This window comes from Athene noctua, chromosome 6 (assembly GCF_965140245.1).
Source record: "Athene noctua chromosome 6, bAthNoc1.hap1.1, whole genome shotgun sequence".
Lineage (NCBI taxonomy): Eukaryota > Metazoa > Chordata > Aves > Strigiformes > Strigidae > Athene > Athene noctua.
The window spans coordinates 14,219,342-14,243,951 of record NC_134042.1 but is presented as its reverse complement, the minus strand read 5'-3'; the positions used below and the strand labels follow the sequence as shown (position 1 = coordinate 14,243,951).

General features: G+C 36.0%; 1 protein-coding gene across 9 annotated transcripts in view; it reads left to right on the top strand.

Annotated features, from left to right (window-relative positions):
• PCNX1 (pecanex 1) overlaps positions 1-24,610 on the top strand; it is an 88,449-nt gene that overhangs the window by 31,709 nt on the left and 32,130 nt on the right. For 2 of the 9 annotated variants that reach the window (XM_074909654.1, XM_074909653.1), the window contains exons 7-14: positions 1,965-2,097; positions 6,737-6,921; positions 14,217-14,307; positions 16,049-16,106; positions 18,265-18,482; positions 19,483-19,636; positions 20,351-20,383; positions 21,411-21,582. In XM_074909654.1, coding sequence (XP_074765755.1) covers positions 1,965-2,097; positions 6,737-6,921; positions 14,217-14,307; positions 16,049-16,106; positions 18,265-18,482; positions 19,483-19,636; positions 20,351-20,383; positions 21,411-21,582 — 1,044 coding nt within the window. The remainder of the gene's footprint in view (positions 1-1,964; positions 2,098-6,736; positions 6,922-14,216; positions 14,308-16,048; positions 16,107-18,264; positions 18,483-19,482; positions 19,637-20,350; positions 20,384-21,410; positions 21,583-24,610) is intronic. The other 7 variants (XM_074909660.1, XM_074909659.1, XM_074909655.1 and 4 more) reach the window with 5 other exon arrangements.

The window sequence follows — 24,610 nt, the reverse complement described above, 5'->3', positions numbered from 1 at the left end:
TGTGTTCAATCGCTCTTGCATCTCAAGTCAGTGGAAACTGTGTTGTGAATGTATGAGGTTTTATATGCTCATGTATACACTGGAAAAATTGGAGCTTTGCAAATTGGCACACAAAATTAATGGACAGTTTTGACTTCTTGTCTGTGAACTTAATCCACCAGAAAAAAGTCGGGGTTCATACTCTTGTTTAGTGTGTTTCACTTTCCCACTACTTCGAGAGCTATAAAGAAATCCTCAGAGAAATTAGGCTGTGTATTATAATAAAGCGTGAAGCTGTATATTAAACCACAAGAGAAATGTATTGAATTCTTGCTGAAATACACTGAAAAAGAACAATCTATTCATGCTTAGAATAATAAAAACATTTGTGGAGAAGGGAGGAGAAAGTGAGCAATCCCACAGTTCTCCTGAAGATCTAGGAAAGGAGTGAATTAAGGTTGGCCTTAACTTCTGACATGTTGGTAATGAAATGCTTGTAACTTTAATGTCAGTCTGAAAGTGTATCTCTTCATGTAGCTTTTTAGCTTTTAAAGCAAGCTACAGATGGAAGTTTCATGTACAGGATTCACTTGATAACCTGTGGTTCATGGGTGGAATTATACTCTTGTTCCATGCCCTCTTCATTGCTTGAACTATGGCAGTCATAAACAGCAGCAGTAGTAGTAGTAGATTGCTATAGGTTGCTGTTCTCTGCAGACCAGCATTAGAGTCTTTGCTGCTAAATTTTGAAAGCTTAATGACAGGAATGTTGTAACTTGATACATGCTTAAGGGAACATGGACTATTCTGCCAGTGATCTTTCTGCCGTAAAAAAAGCATTGCTCCCTTAGTGGTTTTTCTTTTTTTCTTTTTTTTTTTTTTTGTTTGTTTTGGCTTGACACAATCCTTAGTTTTCTCACTCCAGTAATAGGCTTCTTAGCTACCAAGTTGTGACTTTCCCCTCGAGATGTGATTTTCCTCTTGTACTGACTTCATGTCAAGTTGTTTGTTTGGTTTTTTTTTTCTCCTCCTTCACTTGCCTGCCAAAACCTAATTTTCTCTGCCACCTATTCATCTGAACTCTGGTGCTCAGCATTGAAATTGGTTAGTAGATTCCTTGGTTCAGGAGGAAGACTGGGGCTGTAGACACACCATGAAGTAGTCGAAATCTGAAGTTGTTCAGACTGTGAACCTTAGGGAGCACAGGTGCATTCTGGGGGTTAATCTGTGGAATCAGACTCCCAAGAGTACATACAAACTGTCTTTACAGGGTTTGTTGCTTTATAAGTGGACCAAACCTTTTGTTTGTTTGGTTTTGTTTGTGGAGTTGAAATAACAAAACCACCAATCTATACAAAGAAGTTATTCTCTCAATCTCAACTCCCTGCTTCTTCAAATCATAGTGTAACGAGCCTAAAATGAGCAACATATAACCTTTAGTGCTTATGAGGAAAAATTAAAAAACAACTCTGTTTTTTCCCCTGAGGAGGTGTGATGAGGTTAACCTCAACCCTACCTGTTTGGCAGAAATTATAAAATTGAGAAGGGAGTATTATGGTGAGGAGTGGCAGACAATCCTTCTAGATTGTCCTTTAGGCTTCTCCTTTAATTATCTATTAAATGAGATGAAGGGTGGAATCAGTCTTGTCTCTTCCTGCCCTGTGTAAATGGAAGAGATTTGGGATATCCAACTATTTGCAACCCGGCTATTTGGATCTGGGGGTTAAAAAAATCAAAGGCATATTCAAGAACACACACACACTCCACCCCCCCAAACACCCAATCATCCAAATTTTTACTTAATAATTGTGTGTTGTGATCCTTTATTGAGGCAGGTTATTTAAACAGTCAGTGTATAAGCTACTTTATTGTTGCAAGTCAAGTTCATTAACTTGGGGAGGGTCAGGGGGAAGAAAGGAGTCTTAAGTTACTGTGTACGTAACTAGGATGGGTTCTTATTTGACCTAAAGTCTGTCTTGATGCAGCAGCACAAGCCAGCGAGGAGACTGTCACATTTCGTCGTGAACGCAGCACATTTAGGCGTCAGGCAGTACGACGCCGGCACAATGCAGGGAGTAACCCTACCCCTCCTACATTGCTCATCGGATCACCCCTCAGGTAGGGTATCTAAATGTTCCACCATATTTAGCATGCATGCAGCAGACCACTTCTCCCCACACCCACCAGTGTTGCCAGAAAAGCACTTTTTACTTCCTTCCCCACCATAACCTCCTTGAGCTGTCACTGCATGTCACTGTGGGCTTGTTGAATTGTGCATGTATATGTGGCACTATTTTCAAAATGATCAGGATAGCCAGTCTCTTAACATGTTATAGCTGATTTCAGATTGATAACAAAATGAACTAATGCTAACAACCTTAAACTCAGTGGTTTTTTATCTGAAACTTTAGAAACTTTTACTTTCAAGCAAGGAGAAAAAAACCAAGAAAATATTATTCATGACTCCTCATTTTGGTTGTCTTTAAGCATTAGGGACTAGTACTGTAATCACTTTTCATGTCTGTAGATAGTGAGAGATAAGCATAATAACAAAATGGCAGATTATTATAAAGAGCTAAGTCATACATGCAAAGGTTCTAAGTCTAAAATACAGATAGACCATTGTATGAATATCCTGCAGCTTCTTACACCAAAAGAAATAATGAAGTAGTAGTGACGCTTTTGTTGCAGAATGCACAGTATTTCTCAGTATTCAGTCTAATTGTGTGGCACTTTGCATGCCTTGATGATGCTTAAAATGTAGTACATATAGGTATCCCAGGAGTCCCCAACCTCTACTGGGCCATTTGTTAACAATACTGAGCCTAGTGATATGTTACATGGAGCAGCTCTGGTCTGCTTGAACAGTAGAAGCAGCAACCGCAATAATTTTTTAAACTTGCCTTTTAAATCTTTCATTCCCATGGCTGCCTATGGTGTTGGAGAATCTGGCAAGCAGAAAATTACCTGTAGAGGAAGGAACAACTCCCCTGTACACATCAAATTAATTCTTCCTCCAGTTATGTGATAAATATGCAGGAATAATTGTATATGTTGTGTATTCTTAATAATCTTCATTCATATGCTGAGGTACCTTTTAATAATAGGAGCAGTCTGGTTTTGTGTTTCATGAATACTTGTGTAATTTTTTTTTAAGTGGAAAAAGCTATAGAAACTGAGCAAATAAAATCAAAATACTTTAAAATAGAGGATGAGGGCGGGAATTGTGCTATCTTTGTGGCACCACTGAAATAATCCAGGTCTGAGTTTATAAATTTTCCTCAGGCAGGAGGATTGCAAAAATGGTAAAATCTAATGAATGAAGGATTGATGTCTGCTACATCAAGAACTGAAACTAGTTAGATGTGTTTTTAGTGACTAGTGCAGTATGTAGCAGTAATCGCATCATTTCAGATATTTTTGTTGAGCTTCTTGTCTTGCTGAACATGGCTTGTTTGACTTTTACTGATTTACTTCATAGTGAGGGATACTGAAACTTTGCATTCCCTTAGATCACTTTTGCTTTACTCTTCCATTACATTCACTTGCTTCTGGTATTTTTTTGTATGTGTTTTCCTTTACACCCTTCTTTTAAACAAAAATATAGTTTTGTGTATTGGCTCCTAAGAGGCTGTGCAGAATAATCAGCACCTTAACTGTGCATTAGCCAGGAAACTTGAGTTTCTTTCCTTTAGACAGGTAGAAAGTAGGGGAAATAAAGGACTCTGTTTTAAACCGGGGCTGACAGCTGCCTCATTTTCTCATGCTAGTGCAGTCATTAAGGTTCCCACGGTTTAAGCTGGACTTCAGTGAGACATCATGAGAAAACGGAACTTGGTAGAAGTAACTTTTTAATCAGACAAGATGTTCAATGGTGAAAAAAGCGGATCAGATATTCTACCCTTGTAGTTCCTCCAAGCATCTTTGAGTTATCTAAATTTGTTCCTCTCTAAATAAAAAAAAAAAAAAACAAACAAAACAAAACCCTGTTCTTCTTCTGACATAATGACATACGTTATTAAAACCACTTGTCTTACAAACATGTTCAGAATTGAATACTTAGTGAGGTTACTTTGCTCCAGGCATTGTTTGTGATGCTAAATGACTGTCCCTTGCAGTGGGGTTAAATTGCCTTAATTCAACCAAACATCGAAGTGCTTTCAGATTTGTTTGACATAAATTCCGTTTGTACTACCAACTGTGGAAGGAATCTGAAAAATTGTATTTATTACCATTCTGATTTCTAGATGAATAGGCTGAAGAAACTTTATTTTGTATGGGTAGCTTAATTTTAGTGTAACTTTTAAGGGTTTCTTCTTCTAGAAACACATAGGAAAGGTTAAAAAAAAAATTGTGCATAAGGAAGAAATGTCAAGAAATACAGATATTTTTTTGCCAGTGACCACCAAGTTCTTTTCAAAATACCACTGCAACTGTACTGGCATTACTTGTGTATACTAGTGGTCAGCTGCCTCAGTCTAGTTCCTGATATTGTTAATCCGTATGACTTCAGATGTTAAACTTCTAACAGTATTAGATCTACTAATCTTTGGTTGCCCTGATGTTACTTCTTTCTTATTCTTGCCAGCAAAACTTTAATCTCCTAATCTTCTAACTCTGGCATAAAATTGGATATTGTGGAGATGTTCCCTTTGAACCTGTTGAGTTCAACCTGATTATTTTTTAAAAATTTCTCATTATTGCAATTACTCTTCACTTCCTCTGTGAAATCTTTAGTAAAAGAGACAATGGCATTATATATGTGTGTGTTTGGTAATAGTAGAACATGGTCTAGTAAATTCCATTGTATTGATTTTAAATTAGACACAAGAGTATGTTGCCTAGTAACTGAAAACAAAACAAACCGCCAAAACCCACCACAAAACAACCAACCACCTCTGATTTTGTCCTGCCTAAATGTCAACAATATTTTGGGTACTTCAAGCATAAGTGTGCACTGGCATCCTATGTACTTAATGCTGTATTCATGTGTGTCTGATACAAGGTAGTAAGTGACTGTCTTGAGCAGAATTTTATTTTTTGTAATTATTACTTAGGCAGAGAATAAATCTGTCTTTATCTGTGTAATCTGTTAATGTCAGTGTTTCGGTTTGGTTTTTGTTGTGATGGAGATGGATAACCACTGAAGGGCAACTTTGTATATGCATTTTGATATGTAGCTAGTATCTAAGGGAAAGCGGTATTGTTTAGTGTTGTTTTGGTGATGCTGATAATACTTAAGGGAGACAGTGAAGGCTGGCACATCTGTGAGCTTCTTTAGGGCTCTTGTTGCCACTGAAAGCCTTGTGTACAGCAGCAAAACACCAAATTTATAGTTCAGATTAAAATATGTTAGAATACAATAAATAATGAATTGGTGTTTTTACTTCATGAGCTGTGTGCATGTCTGCTTTATTTTGCATGAGCTTTTCTTAACACCTATTTTTATACTTATATCCATATTTTGTTTTCCAGTGGTGCTCTAACAAAAGATGAAAAGTAGACGTTCTAAAAAATACTGTTAAAAGCAAGTACATCAGATATAAGCCCTCAACTCTTAGTAAGATCTTGCTTTTTCAGTTGCCTCACTTGCCAACTGTAGCATCGCACTGTAAACAGAGAAATGTTAAAAGCAACAGGTGATTAAGACTGTTTTCAACGGTGTTTAAGGTACTTTCAGTAGTCTTAAAAATATAAATTCTTATATTTGTCTAAAAAAAAAAATTGATTTATCGTCTCACAACTAATGACTGTGACAACATCTTTAAATGCACAAAATAATGGGGCTATTAAAAAGCTAATTTCACAAAGTAGGTGTGATATAAAAGTACAAACATCTGTTCTGACACTTTACCATGATTAATATTAAATAAGCTATTAAAAATATCTACATTTGTAAATAGCTTTATAAAATAATTTTTGAATAAGAAGGCTGTGAAGAGGAGAACTAACGTTTTCAAGCATTGTCTACTCATGGCTGTAGACTTACAAATTTCTCTGAAGCCCAAGTTGAGTTTTAAAACCTGTATTTTGGTGCAGGTATGTGTCCGGGTATAGGAGAATTTCTTTGTGGTAGTAATAGTGAGTAATAAAGTTTTTGCTGTACTGTGAAAATAATTTCAAAACAGACTTAAAAATTTTACCAATTAATAATTTGTTATAAGCATTCTTAATATGTTAAAAGAATAACTGAATCTAAGCATTTAACTACAGTTATCAAGGAGGTCTGTGGTAGCGTATGGCTACTGATAAAGCTACTAGGAAAACTTTTCTAGTAGATTAATAGCAAGGAAAGTGGTGTTATTGTCACCAAAAAACCCCAAATGGCCCACTAAACAGTTGATCAAGTGATCTCAATGAACAAAAAGAGCTCTAGCTATTGTGAGAAGACTGGAATAGTCCCTACTGTATGTTGGTGATACCAACTAATTGTAGACTAACCACCAGTAATTAGCTTTTGCACCCACAAATTAAGGCTTAGAAGAATATACTTGAAGGTGACTTGGGGAGATTTTAGAAAGCAATACTACTTCTATGAAGTGTGGGACAGGAACTGTGTTTCTAGATTACTGAGGAAACTAGTGTCCAAATATGTTGTTATACAGGACTCATGGGTTATCTTAACCCTAGTAAGTGGCTTCTTAATGCTGTACTCTTTAAAGTTTTCCTCTTTAAACTGAAAAGTCTTGTTTTGCTTCACTTCTAGCTATTTTTTCTTCTTCCTGGTAATGTGTCCCCAATCCGTGTTTTCTCGTAGCCTTCAAGATGGTCAGCAAGGCCAGCAGTGCTCCTCCCAGGTCAGAGTGCAGTCCCGCCCCCCTTCCCAGGCAGCTGTGCTCGGCGCTAGCGCCTCCTTGCTGGTGAGAAATGGGAGTGTCCACTTAGAAGCATCACATGCCACTGCATCTGCTGTAGGCGGTAGCAGTTTGCACGATGAACTTGGTATGCAGGCCTTATGTAACCTTGGTGACATGGAAGTTTTAATACAGCAGATATATCGGTAATAATGCGGTGAAAAGCAGCTAACTTTAGCTTTGTTTCTGAATCTTGTAGGTGTGTTGCTTAGAAGGCCATAGTGCTCATAAATTCCGTGCCTTTCGCAGTCGCCTTTCCTGGCACTTTTCTCTAACAAATGCACGATGGGAAACATTCTAAGAGCACATAGATAAGAGTGGTGTGTGAGAGTGCATAGCTACACGTGATGATGTGAGAGAGCTTTCATGACTTGAACAATGTAACACTTGTAATGAATAAGTTTTCTCCCATTGTCACCAGTAGTTGTGCAGAGATTGAGACCTACTTTGGGGATCTGCTGGTTCCTGAAAAAAATACTTATTATGGTTCTTAGGAATTCTTGATCTTACTTTTTTTTAGATGAGTCTTGCTTAGCTGCTGTTCAAAAAATAAATCCTTGTGTAAATGAAAGTGCTTTACTTTTTATGTACATCTCAATTTAGGAGCTTGAGATTGGAAGAAAATCTGGAATTTTACATCAAATGTCATATTTCATGGAGCCTTTTAGTGCCTTTTAGTTCTTCATGGTCCATTTCATTTAGTATTCTCAACTATTTGTTAACTTCTATGCAGCTAATAAAATTACTAGGGAGAAGGAAGTTGAGATGGTTATAATAAGTGTCTGATCTCCCATGACACAGTAATGCAGAGGCAGAAAAATTCCTGACAGGGATCTTTACAGCTATCTATACATGGCCTGAATGACTTATGACTTCAGCATTAATATGGAATTTTTCCTTGAATTATTAAAATGGGCATCTTTAGAACTGACAATTACTTGTGACAGTATTTTGAGCAGCTGTCAGTTGTAATAACCTAAAAGTGCAGGTTAGCTCAGAGCACTGACAAAACACTTTTTTCAGATCTTACTGTAACCCACTACTAAAAGATAAGTGAATTGTCATCTTGTTCCACTAACGGGGAAGACTTCAGGAGTTGCCAGGCTGTGGTACCCCTTTAAATATGAGTTTGGCTAACAAGTTGCCTTTTTTTTTGTACCATCTAGCTGCAATATAAGGAAAATTTGAATATAAGCCTGATGTTCTCTGAGATGTTCTATAAAATCTAATGACAGATGTGCTAAATACACACAGTCTACTTACCTGATAATTTTGTTTTAGGTTCTGTGGCTCTACTAGTTTCTAGATAGAAAAATGGAGACTTCTGTCTCACTGCTTGTATGTGTGTCTGAACTATGAAAGCTTATCACATGAAACTATGGATTACTTTATTTAGTTTGGACTCTTCTTGTTTGAAGAAATATTGGAATATAACTGAAATTCAGGGGTACTGGTTATATCAGTCCAAGGTTAAAGTTGATATTTAATCTTACAGCTACCATTATTGGATTTGAAGGACTGGGTTCATCTTACCCAAAATAATACAATCAAGTTTTATAGAACTCAAGATTTAATACGCAATCTACATAAATTTGAGTTAAGAATTTTGATGTCTACTACGACATAGTAATATAAGAGGATCATTTCAGAAATACAACATTGCATTCGGGCTCTCTAAAAAGGCATGTTTGTTGCACTTAGCATGTATTGGAGTTTTCCAAAAGGTATATAGCTAAATTCTTCTGAAATGGTCTGTACTATGCTTACAGTTGTATGGGCTTGCACATTGCCTTTGGGAGGCACAAAACTCCCAGGATCTGCTCAGTTAAAAGTATGATGTACAGTAGGAATTTATTCCTGATTTAAAACTCTGAGCATCTGTTTGAAAACCTTCTGTGAGTGAAAGCTACTCTTATAGGCAAGATCTGGTTTTATTATTTTAGGGAAATCAAATTTTCCAGTCAGCATAGCAGGCTTTGCGTGACAGGTGCTGTCTTTTGATAGAGTAAAATAGTTGACAAAATGGCGCAAGCTCTCCCATGCATGATTCCTTTATCAGCCCTGACAAAAAAAAAAAAAGGAGAGTATCTTTCCTTATAACTGGTAAATGGTTTGTTTGGTGTTTTTGTTTTGGTTTTATCATCAGTCAGGGATGAAGTAACACGACTGCTCTGTTCCCCTTAACTCTAAGGCTGTTGGTTTTTCTCTGTTGTCCCGAGATGCTTTACAGTGAAAGATAACCCTGTTACTTTAGATTATGAATGGTTTGGGGGTGAGGGAGTATAGTAGTTTGTTTTTTCCTTAACTGTTATTCTGATGCTGATCAAAGCAATGCAGGCGATATAACCAACTCTTTGTCACTGTGGAAATTGCTGTGACTGTCCAGGACAGAAGAAATATTGAAAATAGAGGCTGGGGAAGAGCTATGGAAACAAAACTTGATTTACAGGAACTGGAATATAAGTGACAAATTCAGTAGATGTGGTTGTATGTCTCTGTACAATGCATGTAAGAATTGATTTATTTTTTTTTACTGAAATTCTATTAACATATTCTAGCTCTTTTGGAAGACAGAGTATGTGTTAATTTACATTAAAAGCCCCCACATCTAGGACTCCTGTTTTTGTGTACCAATGCAGTATCTGCTTCTGCATTTTTTCCAGTTGTGCATTGATGTCAAGCTGAAACTTTTAACAAGACACCCACTTTTTTTGTTGTTGTTGTGTTTGCTGTAAAGATTCGTGTCTGTTATCTTGATTCTGATGGCTTATTTTATGAAGGGTCAACCTTGCTGTGTTATAGCTAGCCTACATCTAGTCTGGTTACTATAGCTATCTTTAACTGGGCATTGTTCTGAGAGTAAGGCAAGAGATGCTTTGAGGCATTATCTTTAGTCTTCCAGATTTGAAGTAGAAAGATTTTTATCAATTATGTTGTTGTTCCATGAGGGGTTGGGGGAAGGAACTTGAAAGGATGGAAAAGCAGCTTAGTGTGGAGCAGTAAACATGAGGTAAATCGCAGATGGAATGCAGGACTGTGACTTCAGTGAAGTCTTCAGAGCACAGTGTGGCAGGACTGATGCCTTTTATTCTCACCAATGTCTGATTCTTGAGACATGTAGGTGATGGGTGGGATTCTTCAGTCCTTGCTGTGAAGGTTGTAGGTGTTATAGTTTGTGAAGCAGTTAGGAATCCAAGTACTGAGTTACTAGAACAGTTGCCCAGTTTCTGAAACTGGAGTGAAATAACAACCTCTTATCCTCTACTAGATGATTTTTAAATTATTTTTTGAAAGGAATATTTCTTTTGTGATTTAAAGGGAAGTGGTCATCTGGAGCTTCACAGTACAGTTACACTGCGATGTTGGACTTCTGGTTGTATCACATGTGCAAGTGATGATCTTTCAGATTTATTGGAGTACTCTATGAAGGCAGTTGGATGCTCTTGAAGATCAAAACTTCCCTAAAGATAAAAAAAATGCACTGATTACTTATTTGATTAAAACAAATTTAGAATCAGTCCCTCAGTACCTTTTTATAATTAAGTAGATCTAATTTATTTGGGATGGATGGGGGAGTATTTTCAAAGGTACAGGTAGAAAATAAATATTCTCTTCCCATTGTTCCTATTGAAAATATCCTTCTTGTAGTCTGTGGAATAATAGGTAAGTTACTCTTCTGACAAACTTGGTGTAGAAATAAGAAATGAACCACTTCTGAACTGTTCTAACTCAAAAATTGTAAGTCTGCATACTGGAGCTGAAGGTAAAATTTTGACGTTTGGAAATAGTTCCTTGCACACTAGAGAGTATTCAAATTCTGATGGCTTTGGTTTTGCTGACTAGGTTTAAAAAATACTGTCAAGTAGTAGATGAATGTACCTTGATCTCATGATGGTATAGACTTCAACACGTCAAAAGGTGTTAGTGACATTCAGAACTAGTTTATGAGAAGTTTGAAACAAAGTAATTATTTATTAGATGGGAAACTGGTAAATGTGATGAAAATAACTTAAAGAAACCACCAGAGTACCATTGTAGTTGGGTCCTGAGCGACTTGAAGTTTTCCAGGTTTCATCTGTGTAAGCTCATCAGGCCGTTGCTTTCACCGATTCCCATAACTGGGAACACCAGTTCATACAATGTGAACTGCTACATGGTTGTCTCTGGATTTGGTGATGAAATTTTTTTGTCTTTTGAAACAAGGAAGCTTGTTTCAAAGGAATGCATTCATCTTTTACTCTCCATGTCAGAGCAAAGATATATTTTGGATTTGTGTGCCTGAGTATCAATGACTTTTGTTATTTTTATAACCTGGTCCAAATAGAATGTTGTTGGAGTGACTTTAATTTGCTAAGAACTCAGAGCTCCCCTGTTGAGGGGTGGGGTAGAAGTTACAAGCATTTCTGTTTAGTGGGCAAACATGCCATTTGCTGTATTTCTTGATTTGTAAAATAAGTTTTTAAGTCTGCTATTTGTTCACAATGATGAAACTACTGTCCTTAGAGAAAGAAAGAAATTTAAGCTTCTTCAGTGTGATGCTATAAAAATATTTCAGAGAATGCTGTGGCAGAGCTAGGAATGGGAGGGGAGAATTACTAGGATAACTAAAAATGCTAGGTGTATCCATAGATGTTGAATCTTGTGAGCACCGAAATCCTTCATTAGAGTTTGTGCTGAGAGGAAGCTGCTGTTACCTTGCACAGTTTAAAAAGTATTTAATTGATGGGATTTTGGTGCTTGGTCATAGATTCTTCAGTCACACCTTGAGGTTTGTGTCCTCAACAGCACTGAATAGTCCTGTCATTTTTTTCTGTTTTGGATGAGTTGAGGCTTTTCTGGAGAGCTTTTTGATTTAAAACAAATAAACAAAAACCTCCCAACAAAACACAAAAGAAAAAGAGGGCAGGCAACTTGGTTTTACTGAGAAGCCATGCTTTTCTTGACAGAGAGCTAACTTTCAGTAGGAAGTCTAGATAAGTAGGGGGGTAAATTGCAAGTGTGGCAAAGCACGAGTCCAATTAGTAGTTTGTGTTAAACAATTGGAATTAAGTGTTCTGTCTGTTTGCTACCTCTCCATTAAGCAAATTTGTTTTATCCCACCACATCCGTGTACTTATATCAACAACACAAATACAGTAAATTTTGACAGATTAAAAGGTGAGTGGATGTGAGGGAACTGTAGATGTTTTCTAATGTGAAGTGGTTTATGCTACATATTTTTGTAGTTTGAGGCTCTTTTCAGACATTTCACGTGAGTGTAACAGTTAATAAACTTCTCCTGAAACTATATATGACATTTTATGACAGCCCAAGAGAATGGGAAGTTATATCTTGCAAGTAGTATATTCTAATCTCTGTGACTAGACTTTCATTAATTTAGAAATCAGAAAGTTTAGTTTCCAGGCTCACATTTCAGTAGTGCAAAATCATGAAGAATTTAACCTCAACTTCCTTGTCTCTCTTAAGGACTGGTTTCCTGTACATTTTTTTCCATAATAAGTTATGCATAATTTTGTTCTGACTAGAACCTGAAGTGTGTTATCTAATACCTTCATGTTTGCTGTTAAAATTTTTTTTACTGATGCAGTTAAGAAATAGACCTGCGTAACTAAGCTTATTTATTATTTGTGGGAAGGAAGATCCCTAATGTCTTGTGCTAGTTTAAATTTTAAACTTCAGTAACACTGTTTACTACATTGTGCATTAAAAACCAAAGGATACTTAACAGAAGCTTTCATTAAATCTTAACTATTGAGGAAAAAACCCTAACAAGTGAACTTTCTGCTTGTATTTCTTTACAAATGCGTATAGTGGCTGTAATTAAATATTGAGAGAGCGCTGTTGCATTGCTGAGCTCTGACCCACGCTGTACTTAACTTCTGAATTATGTAGCTGATTGTCTTGTCAGGATGGTTGGTCTTACCATGGCTGCAGTATGTGTGTAGTTGGTCTGAAGTGCCCCCTCTGAGGGTAGAAAGCTTTATGAAGATGTTTTCAGTATACCAGTATTGTTCCTTAGTTTTGCTGGTTTTAATCATCCAGCTTGATGTTTTAACCTTCTCGCTTTCAGACACTTCTAAATTGAACTTAATTGTCTGTGGGTCTGAAGAGAAGTTGGAGCAGGATCATAGTGTGGCTTTTTAAAATAAAATATATAAAAAAACACCGTATCAGAAGCAAGTTATGTTCTCAGAGAGAGGAAAGAGAATGGAAGCTCTGATCTTGTTAGGCGTTTCTCCTGGGACTGCTTGTTACCCTGTATCAACAGAAAAAGAAAGCCGCAAGACCTGCGGTCCAGCAGTGTATACAGTTTTTGCTTCAGATGCTCCAAAGTGGGATTTTTTTGTTTGTTTTGCATGAGCAGATCTTAAAATAGTGCATGCTTTGCATCATGGCTTAAGAAGAGTTTTGAGCTAGAAAAGATGGAGAAGTTGGCAGAACACTTCATATGAGATCACAATTTCAAAATCAGCTTCCTGTATTCAGAGCTGAAATATATTGAACCTAGCCTTCAGGGGAAATTACAATGCTTATCTCTCTGATCGGACTGTTGTGGGAGAATGGCTCTGTGAAAACATCATATTGTAAAGTAGTTTATAATTTGAGTTATAATCTTTGGCTACTTTTTTCTTATTTATATATATAGGAATAACTTGGTATTGTTCATTCAAAACATTTTTAATAACAACTTTAGGAAATTATGTTTAATGGAGTTCTGGTGACTCCAAATGGCTTGCTTGAGAAGTTAGTTTGCAGTTTTCTGTTCTTATACTAAAGTGTTGGCTTCTGGCTTATAGAATAAAGCTGCCTGCCATTGCTTTTTTAGTTTTTCTAGAGGTTTAATTTACAAAGCATCGCTGGCCACTTCTTTCACTCTTTGTGTTTCTTCTCAAATAGACATGTGCCTCTCAAAAGAATTTTATTCAGGACCCTTGAGGAATCTCTGCCTTAGCTAAATGCCATTGTTCTTAGATGCTCATAGGGACTGATTTACTGATTGTACTCCTGGGGGTGGGGAAGAACTGAAGAAGCTGGTCATTGCAAGTTGCTTGACTGGTTATTCTAAAAGGGGGGGGGGAGGGGGGAAGGCTTACATTGTGCTGCTGTTGTGTTAATGGTGACATCTTGTAAACACAAACTCTTAAAATTTAATTGAGTATTGCAGTGTACTGTATATATGTCATATAAAATGGTATGGAAGAGGACTGAGTAGCTAATGTCTTGTCTGCAGTGGTGACACAATGTGTAATCACATTTTATATTTTGACACTGATGTAAATTTAGATGTCTAACTTGATCTCATTAGTAAGTTAAATACAAGGTAGTGCCAGTGGGATGAAACATTATGAAATCTTGACCTGCTTTTGACCTTTTCTTTAATAGGTAAGTTCAGTTCTACGCTCTACGAGACAGGGGGCTGCGACATGTCGCTTGTGAACTTTGAGCCAGCTGCAAGAAGAGCATCCAACATCTGGTGTGTGTGAAGGCCAGTCAAGAGTGATGATTCTTGTCTTACTGCAAACAAATCTTTGATGTTAATCTTAAAAGGTTATTTAGTATGGACTACAAAAAATCATTATAAAATATTATCCATATACTTCTACTTTTGAACCCTAGGTGATTTTTACTAGAATATGACACTAACTGCATAAATTATCTTCTCAACTTAAATCTCAAAAAATGAAGACTACTGTTAGCTTAAGTAAATATTTTTTTAAGTAATAGATGTCCAAACCAAGAACTTGACAAAATGCATTTTTGATTGGCTTATAGAAACTCTTTCTTAAAGGATTTAACCCAGGTTTGGGGAAAGTAGGTGGCTATTGACCATAATGGCTATTAACTTATTTACAAATGAACTTCCAATTGTGAAGCAAATGTAAACTGATAAACTTATTCTCAAGTTCATAGATGGCATGAAACAATACATGGAAGTGTTAACATGCCTGAGGTTTAAATTTGACTTAGAGTTGAAATGGCCAGCTACATACGGGATAGTTCCTCTCCGTTGGAAGGATACCCTTTCTTTCTCTGAAGGGACAGGAGGCAGAAGAAAGAAAGAAAAATAACCAAAAACCTTCTGCACTCCCACCCCCCCAATCCACTCCACTACATAGAGCTGCTCTGAAGCTATTGCGTCATGCTGAATGCTACGAACTCCCTCCACGTGCAGATGGAACAGCTATTGGAATTATGGAGTAATGAATATAAAAGCTCCCATCTTCTAATCTTTCTTGTGGAAGTGTGCAAGTGCCTTTTGTAGAGTTGAACTTTGATGAAAAGTTCTATATTCCTTGCACAAAGCTGCCAATGCCTGCCTCTACTGCTTGCATGTTCCAGATGCAATGGCTTTGCTGATGGCTGCTGTGATGAAGTTATATGTGCTAGTGGATGGAACAAAATGGCCACATTCAAATAATCTGACCTCAGCTTTAAAGAATACTTGAGTTTCAGTGAAGTAAAATTGATAACAAAGAATGTTTTTATCTTAAGGCAAGGAACTGAAGGAAAGTTGCATAAATTTGGTAAAAGTCTTACAGCCATGTGATTTACATGGAAAACTAACATCCAAAAGCTATCCAAAATTGGGGGAAAAAGCAGTGGTTGGATATGGACTCTCATACAGTAAGAGAAATTTCTCATCTCTAATGAATGGAAATCGCCAAGTAATTTTGCTCTTCTTACCAGAGGTTTAAGTTTATGTAAAGTTTTTCAAAAGCAATTTGAGATTAAGTAACTCAGTATACTTGTGTTAAGCGTGTACTGTTTTTGGCAGTTTTGGGACCTTGGTAAAAACAGTATAGAATTAACAAAAATTCTGTATGTGAACACAAAGCAGACTCTGCGCTCCTGTAAAGATGTGATGTGTGTTTGCCCATCAGTAGGTAACAGATAATAAAACATCTTTGTTTTTTTCAAGTGGAATAATAACTATCATGATCATTCGTTTTACACAATTTAAGGACTAGGTATTTAGAAAATTATACCAAGGATAAGGGTAAAGAGTCTTCTGACATACTATAGCTACAGAATTTGCTACAGCACTTAAGACTAAGTGGATAGTTGTATTTAAAGTATGTGATCAATGGAGAAACAAAGTTTTTTAGATAAAATTCACAAGGAGTCAAAACTAATTTGGGACGCTAGAAAATTAGAGGGGCCTGTTGAAGTAAAATATAGTTTTATAATCTGAAGTCTTTCCCCTGTTCTTATAGTGACACGGACTCTCACGTATCGAGTTCTACCTCAGTTCGCTTTTATCCACATGATCTAGTAAGTTTTTCTTATTTATTTTTAAAGCATGCAAAAAATCAGAAGACTTTCCAGTTTTATAGCACTGATTAATCATCCTATGTGGTAGTCCTTAAAAAGGATTTTTGCCTGGGTTTAAATGACGATAAAGTATTTCTTTATTGTTGCAGTGTCTTTATATATACATACAAATTCATCTTTCTGCATAGTGCTTTAAATATAAATGGTTTCCTCTCATCTAAAGCATAGTGATTTTTTTAAACCATGTGGAAATTGGATGTTCTGAGATACCTTGTAAAGGTTTCCAGAGATGATTGGACGACTTGGACAGAGTTTTCATTCCATGCATTACTAAGATTAGAAGACAGCAGAAAGAATAAATTTTGTGTTCTGACCAAGAGAAGCTTCAGTAATTTCCCTGAAAGGAGTTTAAAAATCTGTCATTGGAATCTGTTGTACAAAAATTGAATTCATATGCGAGGAGTGACTGGGAAAAAAGTCAGAGGCTTATGCTATTTAATAATGCAAACAGCTTTAGAATTCCTTCGTTTTGTGATTTCAAACCTTTTATATTGTTGTCAAGTCCAGACATATCTGCCCTCTTAATTCTGAAGTCTTATACTGCTGTGTCATGAAAACAGTGCAAATGGTCATGATTCTTAAGTTAGGAAACCACAGTAAGGTATATTAAAGTACTTAATGACCTAATCAAGAGGGTAAAATGAAAAATGGTTTCAGCATTTGGCAGAGGAGCAAGAGACCTCCATTTGCTGACCATGCTTTTGATCAGGAATGTGCTTTTCAAACCTGGTGTCTGCTAGAGGAAATTTCTTTGCTTTCCACCATCCCCCTCAAAAACCTCTTCAAAAAGGAGGCTGTGTTACTTGCTATGTGCTGTTGGTTTGCCAGTGTGGTCCCGATGGAGGGAGGAATTCTGTTTAAGGCAGACTCTTATTTGTAAAAGCTTAGCACACGTGCCTAGGTTGAAGTTTCCACTGAAATTTATTATTAATAAATGTTATGTTACGGTGATTCTACCTTTTAAGAAACCAAGTTCTTAAAAAGCTGTCAAAAAAGCACCTGTTTTCTGACACAGCTTATCTGAGGTATTATGGTTTGTATTTTTGAAATGCCTTTAGAAAGGGAGTGTTCCTGCTTGTTGTTTCTATTAGTATTTTTCTAGGAAAGCAAACCTGGCTGAGAATAGTTACAGTAAACTGCTTTAAGGAGTCATGAAAAAAATTTTTAAAAACAAGAAATCAAATGTTAAACTTCAAGGCAATTGTAAAAACAAAACCAGCAAAGCAAAACAAAATGGCAAACAAAACCACCTATCATTTTGACACTTACAGTAACAACATGAGTATTTAAATTTTACTCTTTGCCTTAAAAGATTGTAATGATTTTTCATTAAATGTCATTTTAACGATTATATTGTTCAAGAATAGAGGGCAGTGCATTAAGATGTTTCTTGACCTGTTAATAAAACGTATAGGGTGGGTTAGACGACACATACATACTGTAGTAACTTTTAAACCTTCTGAGTACTCTCCTTAAATGTCCTTTATGGTTGTTAATATTCCTCTGATTTCAAGAGCACTCTAGAGTGACAAACTACAAAACAAGTGGGAAATATAGTCAGTCATAAATAGTACTTGACTAGTTAGGACAGAGCTTTTTTTTTTTAGTTTGTCTCTGAGTGTGTTCTTAATGTAGTGAGTTTGAATTTAATCACTGACGCATGCATACGTTGCTTTATCATGCAAAAAAACCCATTTGGCATGGATGTGCATGCAGAGTAGCTGACTATAAGAAAAGTGGTGTAATTTATTTAAATTCACTCTTGGATTATTCTTGTAGTAGATGTTATTCCTGATCACATATCAGTTTACTTGTCTTCAAATTTGAAGCTTTCAGAGTAAATGGGATAATGTGCTTGGAAGACATATTCATACTTCATTTGAAATAAGGCATATGCTAAAATGCCAAACAGATGTGTTGTATGCAAACTATTATTAGGTCAGGAAAAGTAAGTAAAAGCCTGAGAACTGAAATGTTTAACATATAACTTCTCAAGTGAAACTAAATAATTCTATCAATTTTTTTTCCAAAGCCATTTTTGGTAGAATACAGTAACACAGTAAAAAATGAGCTTTTGTTAATACTGACTTTCTTTTAGCTTTCTCTTCCTCAGATCAGGTTGAACAGGCTTCTAACCATGGATACAGATCTACTGGAGCAGCAAGATATTGACCTGAGCCCTGACCTTCAGGATCACATGCAACCTCAAGAGGAAGCAGCTCAAAAAGTCAAGCAGTACTATCGCTTTTGGATCCTGCCTAAACTTTGGATTAGCATCAATTTTGATAGATTAACTCTTCTGGCTTTATTTGATAGGTAAGATCATCATATATTGCTAGACCTCAGAAAGTAAAGATTAAGAACTGTACAATTAGAGAATTGTACTTATTTACTGTACTGTGAAAGATGAAAGAGTAATACAAAATGCAGTTTTTCTAAAATAATGAAGGCTACGCTCCCTTTTTCTTTGGCAACGCTAAAAAGAAAAAAACCCGAACGCTTCACGTGAATGGAGTGAAAATGTATTTGAGTAGTCAGAGAGAGGTGGTTGCTACTCTTTAAAGCTAGAAAATAACCTTCTCCAAAAAAACTAATGGAAAGGTTCTAGAATCTGGCATACACTTATATTGTTCTATCAAACAGAGAGAATTTACCTGCTGTTTCAAAGCATTTTTCCAAGGGTCATCTAATACTGTAACCTGTTGTCCCTACTGCATTTACTTAGTGGAATACAATGAAGGTGACTCCCCACAGTTACCAGCTTTTGGAATATATATAGTATTTAAATTTTGGTAATGAACTTCCTCGAGATAAACAATACAGTAGTGATTCTGTCCAGGCAGAAACACTATTAATTCTGCACTATCCATATCATGGAATTCTCTTTACTCCACTTGGCATATTTTAGCCACGTGAGAGTATTTTTGGTTTCTTCATTACAAAATCATGAATGACAAATTATATACAGATAAGCTATCATGCATGTATTTTTTCACAGGCTTGTAATCATCCTGTGTGAGCCTTGAATATAGATTTGTGTTATAGACCATGCTTCTGGTTGAGCATTTGAATTATTTCTGAAATTATGTCCTGTTTTAAAGTTCAATTTAAGCTATCATTGAAATGGTAGCTTCTGGCTTTGCTAAAAGACAGTGTGCTAGTATAGTCTGTGCAGGTTTGAATTTTGATGACTTTGCTGCCAGCAGCATAATTCTTGCTAACTTTTCACCCTAACTGTTCCTTTGCAGCTTTTTTTAGACATAGTTAGCTTTTAATACTATTTTTTAAAAAAATAATTTCTCTCCCTCTAATACAGGAATCGTGAGATCCTTGAAAACGTGTTAGCTGTCATCCTAGCTATTATAGTTGCGTTTCTGGGCTCTGTACTTCTTATAGAGGGCTTTTTCAAGGATATTTGGGTCTTCCAGTTCTGCCTGGTAATAGCCAGTTGTCAGTACTCACTGTTGAAGGTATTTTAATTTCTATCTTCCCTTTCTATAAACAATAAAATTAACTGTGGTTAGAGTCTTAAGGAAAAAACTGCATGTTTATCATTTAAAAATGAATACAGTTCAGCTTCATGGAAAGTTTGATAGATGGTCATACAAGGTCACTTCACTAGAATGGTTCTGTGTATGTTTGTTAAACAACCCTTTATTTGTTGTTCTCATGCACTTCTTGTTTTCCCAAAGAGGAGCACATTCTTACTGGTTGAAAACAGCCAACAGAAGGAACTTGAAATTTTATTGTGTTGTTTTGGTTTTCTTTAGTTGGGTACACCTCAGTGCATTCATACTAAGCAATTAACATCTAAGCATACTTAGTTTTTATTAGACAGTTGTTAATGGTATTTTTGAAATTTAAGAATGATTGCTTATTTCCTTATGATTAGACCATTAGGGTGGAAATTAGATTTAAAATAGAAGTGCATAACACATTTCGTGTTTTAAAAAAAGGTAAAAGTTCTAAAAATTGGGGTTTTTTTAAAACTTTGACTATAGAGATATTCTTTGAACAGATTTTATGGTTTAGTACATTGTGCTATTTAAAAGCTGTAGAGTGGCTTGACAATTGTAGATAATTAATTGTAGATATTGTTAAAAGAACTTTAATCAAGAAAGGGGTGGAGGGGAGGTAAACGCACTTATCTGTAGATTGGGTAACTTTTTCCATTTTGATTTCAGAGCGTTCAGCCAGATTCTTCTTCCCCTCGACATGTAAGTCATGGGCATGTAACCCCGCAGATGTAGAACTTAGGCAATTGATCTTTTGGGCATTTCTCTTATGTACCTTCTCATAAGGCACAAGAGGCTTATGTTGTCTTAGTGTGTGAGAAGGGAACTGATACTCTTTCCCCCCCCCCCCCCCCCCATAGGCTTTATTTGTATTTAGCAAATCATGTCTTCCTTGTTTTAAGCCTAGCTTTTGCTATAGAGCCATACTGTGATAGTTTTTTTGATTAATCTTTAGTATTCAAGTAATTATTCTGAGAAGTGTTCTTAATGTTGTCATGTGCTGTACTGATATTAACTGACACAGCTTTGATGTTCTATTCTGGTCTTGTAGATCATTCAGTTGTCCTAGTGTGTGCACAGCCTTTTTTTTTACTTAAGCTGAGTATGCAATACTCTAGTGAGCATTAATGTTTGAGTATGGAAATGTTAATGTGCTAGTGTTGCACAATATGTTTATATTCTATTGTGCATCTGCTAGATTGCCAAGACAAAATATTTTTATGTCCTAAATAAGAAAAGAAAAACCATTATTCCTCTGCAGCAAGTCATATTATTTTAGTTAATAAGTTGTATGTTTTAATGAACACACAAATTAATTTTTTTAAATTCTAGCAGGAGCAGTATCCAAGTAATAAATTTTATTTGCCTTTTCTTCAGAGTTAATATATTCTATCTTGCTTTTGAAGCCTAGTCAGAGTTTCTCTGGCATTTATTATTACCAGAAATGTACTTTAAAGCTTAATGGACAATAAGGGTAAATATAGCTTAGTCTACCTTAATTTAATTGTTGTGTCCTTGTTATAGCAAAGGCTCAAAAAAAAGAACTTAATGCAAGGCAATGCATTAAGGATTTAATGAATAAAACTTAAGTATGTGCTGAGGTGACAGTATATTATTTGATGAACCATGATTAATTTTAGTTATGACATTGTTTGTAACAGAAGAATAACAATTACTTTTTCTGCTAATAATGAAACAAATGTTGTTTTGTTTTTTTTTTGTTGAACAGGGTCATAATCGTATCATAGCCTATAGTAGGCCTGTATATTTCTGTTTATGTTGTGGTCTTATTTGGCTGTTGGATTATGGCAGCAGAAACATATCTACAACAAGATTCAGGTTGTATGGAATGGCTTTCACCAACCCATTGCTGCTGCTGTCAGCCAGGGACTTAGTTATAGGTGAGTGACTCTTTCATGGATTTTAATGGTTTGCTTCACCTCAGTAGAAATTTTTTTTATCACTCTCTATCTTGTTATGACTGTTGCATCATCTCCTTCTAAATGCAGTTCATTGAGTTTCCTTTGGAAAGAGTAGTTCTAGCTTTGCTGAAGTTTATGGGAAAATTCTCCCCTTCTGTAGCTTTGAAACAAACTGCAGACGTGTCAAATAATATGGTGTCACAGGAAAAAAAAAATGTTTTTAGCTTTTTAATTATTTAGTACCTTAGTCCCCATAGCTGAACCTTCTGTTCTTCTGTCTTAACTTGGACCAGGATATGATACCCGGTGCTTGGACCTAGCTGCTCAGCAGTTAAAAAAACTTTTTGATTTGGACATTTTTGTGCTCTCTAGAGGGACTTGTGGCAAGTGAGTAGGAGTTCTCTTAAATCAGGTTATTTTTGTTTAGCCATCAGGTAGAACAGTACAGATATAATTTTTAGAAACATTATAGACAGATTAAATCTAATTTAATATGTCTCTTCTCAGAACAGGCCTATCAGCAGTACCAAAAATATATTTTTAGGCTGTATAAGGTACTTTGATTATATTCTGAGCAGTACAGTTCATTCACAATTCTGCTGGCATTTAACACCCCTCTCCCTCCCCCTGCAAAAAACCCATCCCAAAGAACAAACAACACCCCCACCTCCCCCTCCCCCAGCAAACCTTTCCCCTGTTTACTTAAAAAATTTTATTGAAAATAGTAACTACATAAACTAACTACTAATAGTAGCTACATAAACTTAGGCAGAGCCCATGGAGAGGAGAGAGAGACAATGTAAATGTTTGAAGACCATCTTATCATGGGAACTTTGTGCGTACTCTTTAATGGGGCAAAGTTATTTGGATGATCCTCTGTGGATCACCTCTTCGGAGGGGGAAGAAAATCTGTAAGAATTCATCTAAATTGAACACACTTGTTCTTCAGTTGTAGCAAAATATCTGTGCATGAAGGATTACAGCAGTTAAATGTTATGACTGCATGCCTCCTGTTCTTAGACAGTCTTCTGTCCAAAAAAAATGAAAACTTGATCTTGGTTTTGATTTTTTTATTTTATTTTTGACTTTTAATTGATTAATAAGAATTACTGACTCAGACATTTTGGGAATTAGTTGTTATTACTTGATTTTAGGAACATCCTGAATTTTATACCTTGTATAGTTTCTCTTTGACTTTCTGGTAGTAAATCTTTGTTTAAATTTAAATGTCTAGAGGGAAGAGGTCTAAGCCACTAATTTACTAACAGAGTATTGTCCAGGCATTTCCAAATGTGCTTTTCTACAGATTCTGTGGATCTATTAATGCACTGGCATACTTCATTCTGTAGCTGTGATGGAAGAAAAAGTTAGCACAGAAAATAATTTTAACTTATTCAAGATATAAAGCTAGCTTCATTTCCCCTTGGTTATGCCCTGTCAGTTTCAGAAGTCTATTCTTCCCTTTCTGGTCAGCTTGAGTCATTGCTGTAATGTATACCTATATCCTCATATGTAATACATAAATGTATATGTTGGTGGTGTGGTGTTTTGTGAAAGTGACCTACTTTTTAAAAGTACTTAAGAGTCTTTTTCAGGTTTAAAGCCATACTGGCATCTTCACCAGGCTGTGTCCAGTTTGGGATTCATTTCTAAAACTTCTCAGTTCAAGAGTTCTGAATGCTTTTTTATCTTTTATGTTTTACTGTTCTTCTCAGTTATCTTGCATTAGCTTATGTGGCGCTTATTTCTTAGCAGTTCTACCAAAAATAATAGGATTGCCAGAACAGCTCTCAATTCTTAATAACCTACACTGCTCCACCCCACACAAATACACACCCTTGCCTTTGCAGCAACTCTTAATGTTGCTGAAGAACTGTTTCAGAAAGCTTTGTGTGTATCGCAAAGCAAGCTGACTGCTAGCAAACATACTTTAACACAAAGTAAAAAGCTTGGTTGCCATTTTTTCCCATTCCCAGTCTTCTAGAACAACACAGCTGCAGGGCAAGGTATGTTTAGATAACGTAGTTGCTGAGTCCTTGCCAACAGACAAGTGAGGACTGGCATAAATTTTTTGTTTATTTATGTCCCACATATTGGACTTGATCAACTGGTTTAACTCTGCTCCACATTTCTAACAATTATTTTCTGTTTTCACTGAGGTGGTCCCAGTTAGAGAGCAATTCTGTTACAGACTTTAAAAGCCATCAGAAATGTTGGCTTTTTGCTGGACTGCACTTTTAAAATTGTGTATTCCCACATCTATTTTGTAACTTCGTTTTCAGTGGACCCAAAATAGTTCAACTTGCATGCCTTCACAACTGACAACTTTTTAACATGTCAGTGAAAGAATAATTTATTTGCCTCCTGTGTAGGCTTCCTTGAGTAATGAATTGAGATAAGGTTTGGCTTGAGAACTCTGGAAAAATATTTTCTTCAGGTCCTGAGTAGCTGGTCCTTAGTCTTATATTTTCTAATTCATATCAGTAAAAAGATGTGGAACTGAGTGTTTTTCTCAAGCTCTGAACCTACATGTTTTTAAACAATGTTTAGTTATTTAACAAGAAGTAGGAAAAAAAAAAATCAGATTCTCAGTGCCTACCTCACTGTAATATTTCTAATATGATATCCTTTAGTATCCAACCATTCTGTGAATATGAAGTTGGAAACTTAAAATTGAGACTTGTGATTCTTGAAAATTGGTCACTGAAGTTTCAAGTCAGTAAGATTATGGAAAATCTTCCCTAAACTGTCAGATTTTGTCTTCTAGGGTTATTTTCATGGTTTGATCCTTCTGTCCCTCAGAATCTAGAACTTACAGTATATTGCTGCTTGTGAGTCATATCTGAACTACTTAACAGCTGTGTAAAAAATTGTTATTTATGCATCTTTTATGAAGATGGAAAGTAACTTATATATACAGGTTGGGATGTACCATTCTCTGCATTGTGGCATTCATTTCTCTTTGCATTCCTGTAATTTGCAGAGGTTTTAATGGTTCATAGTTACT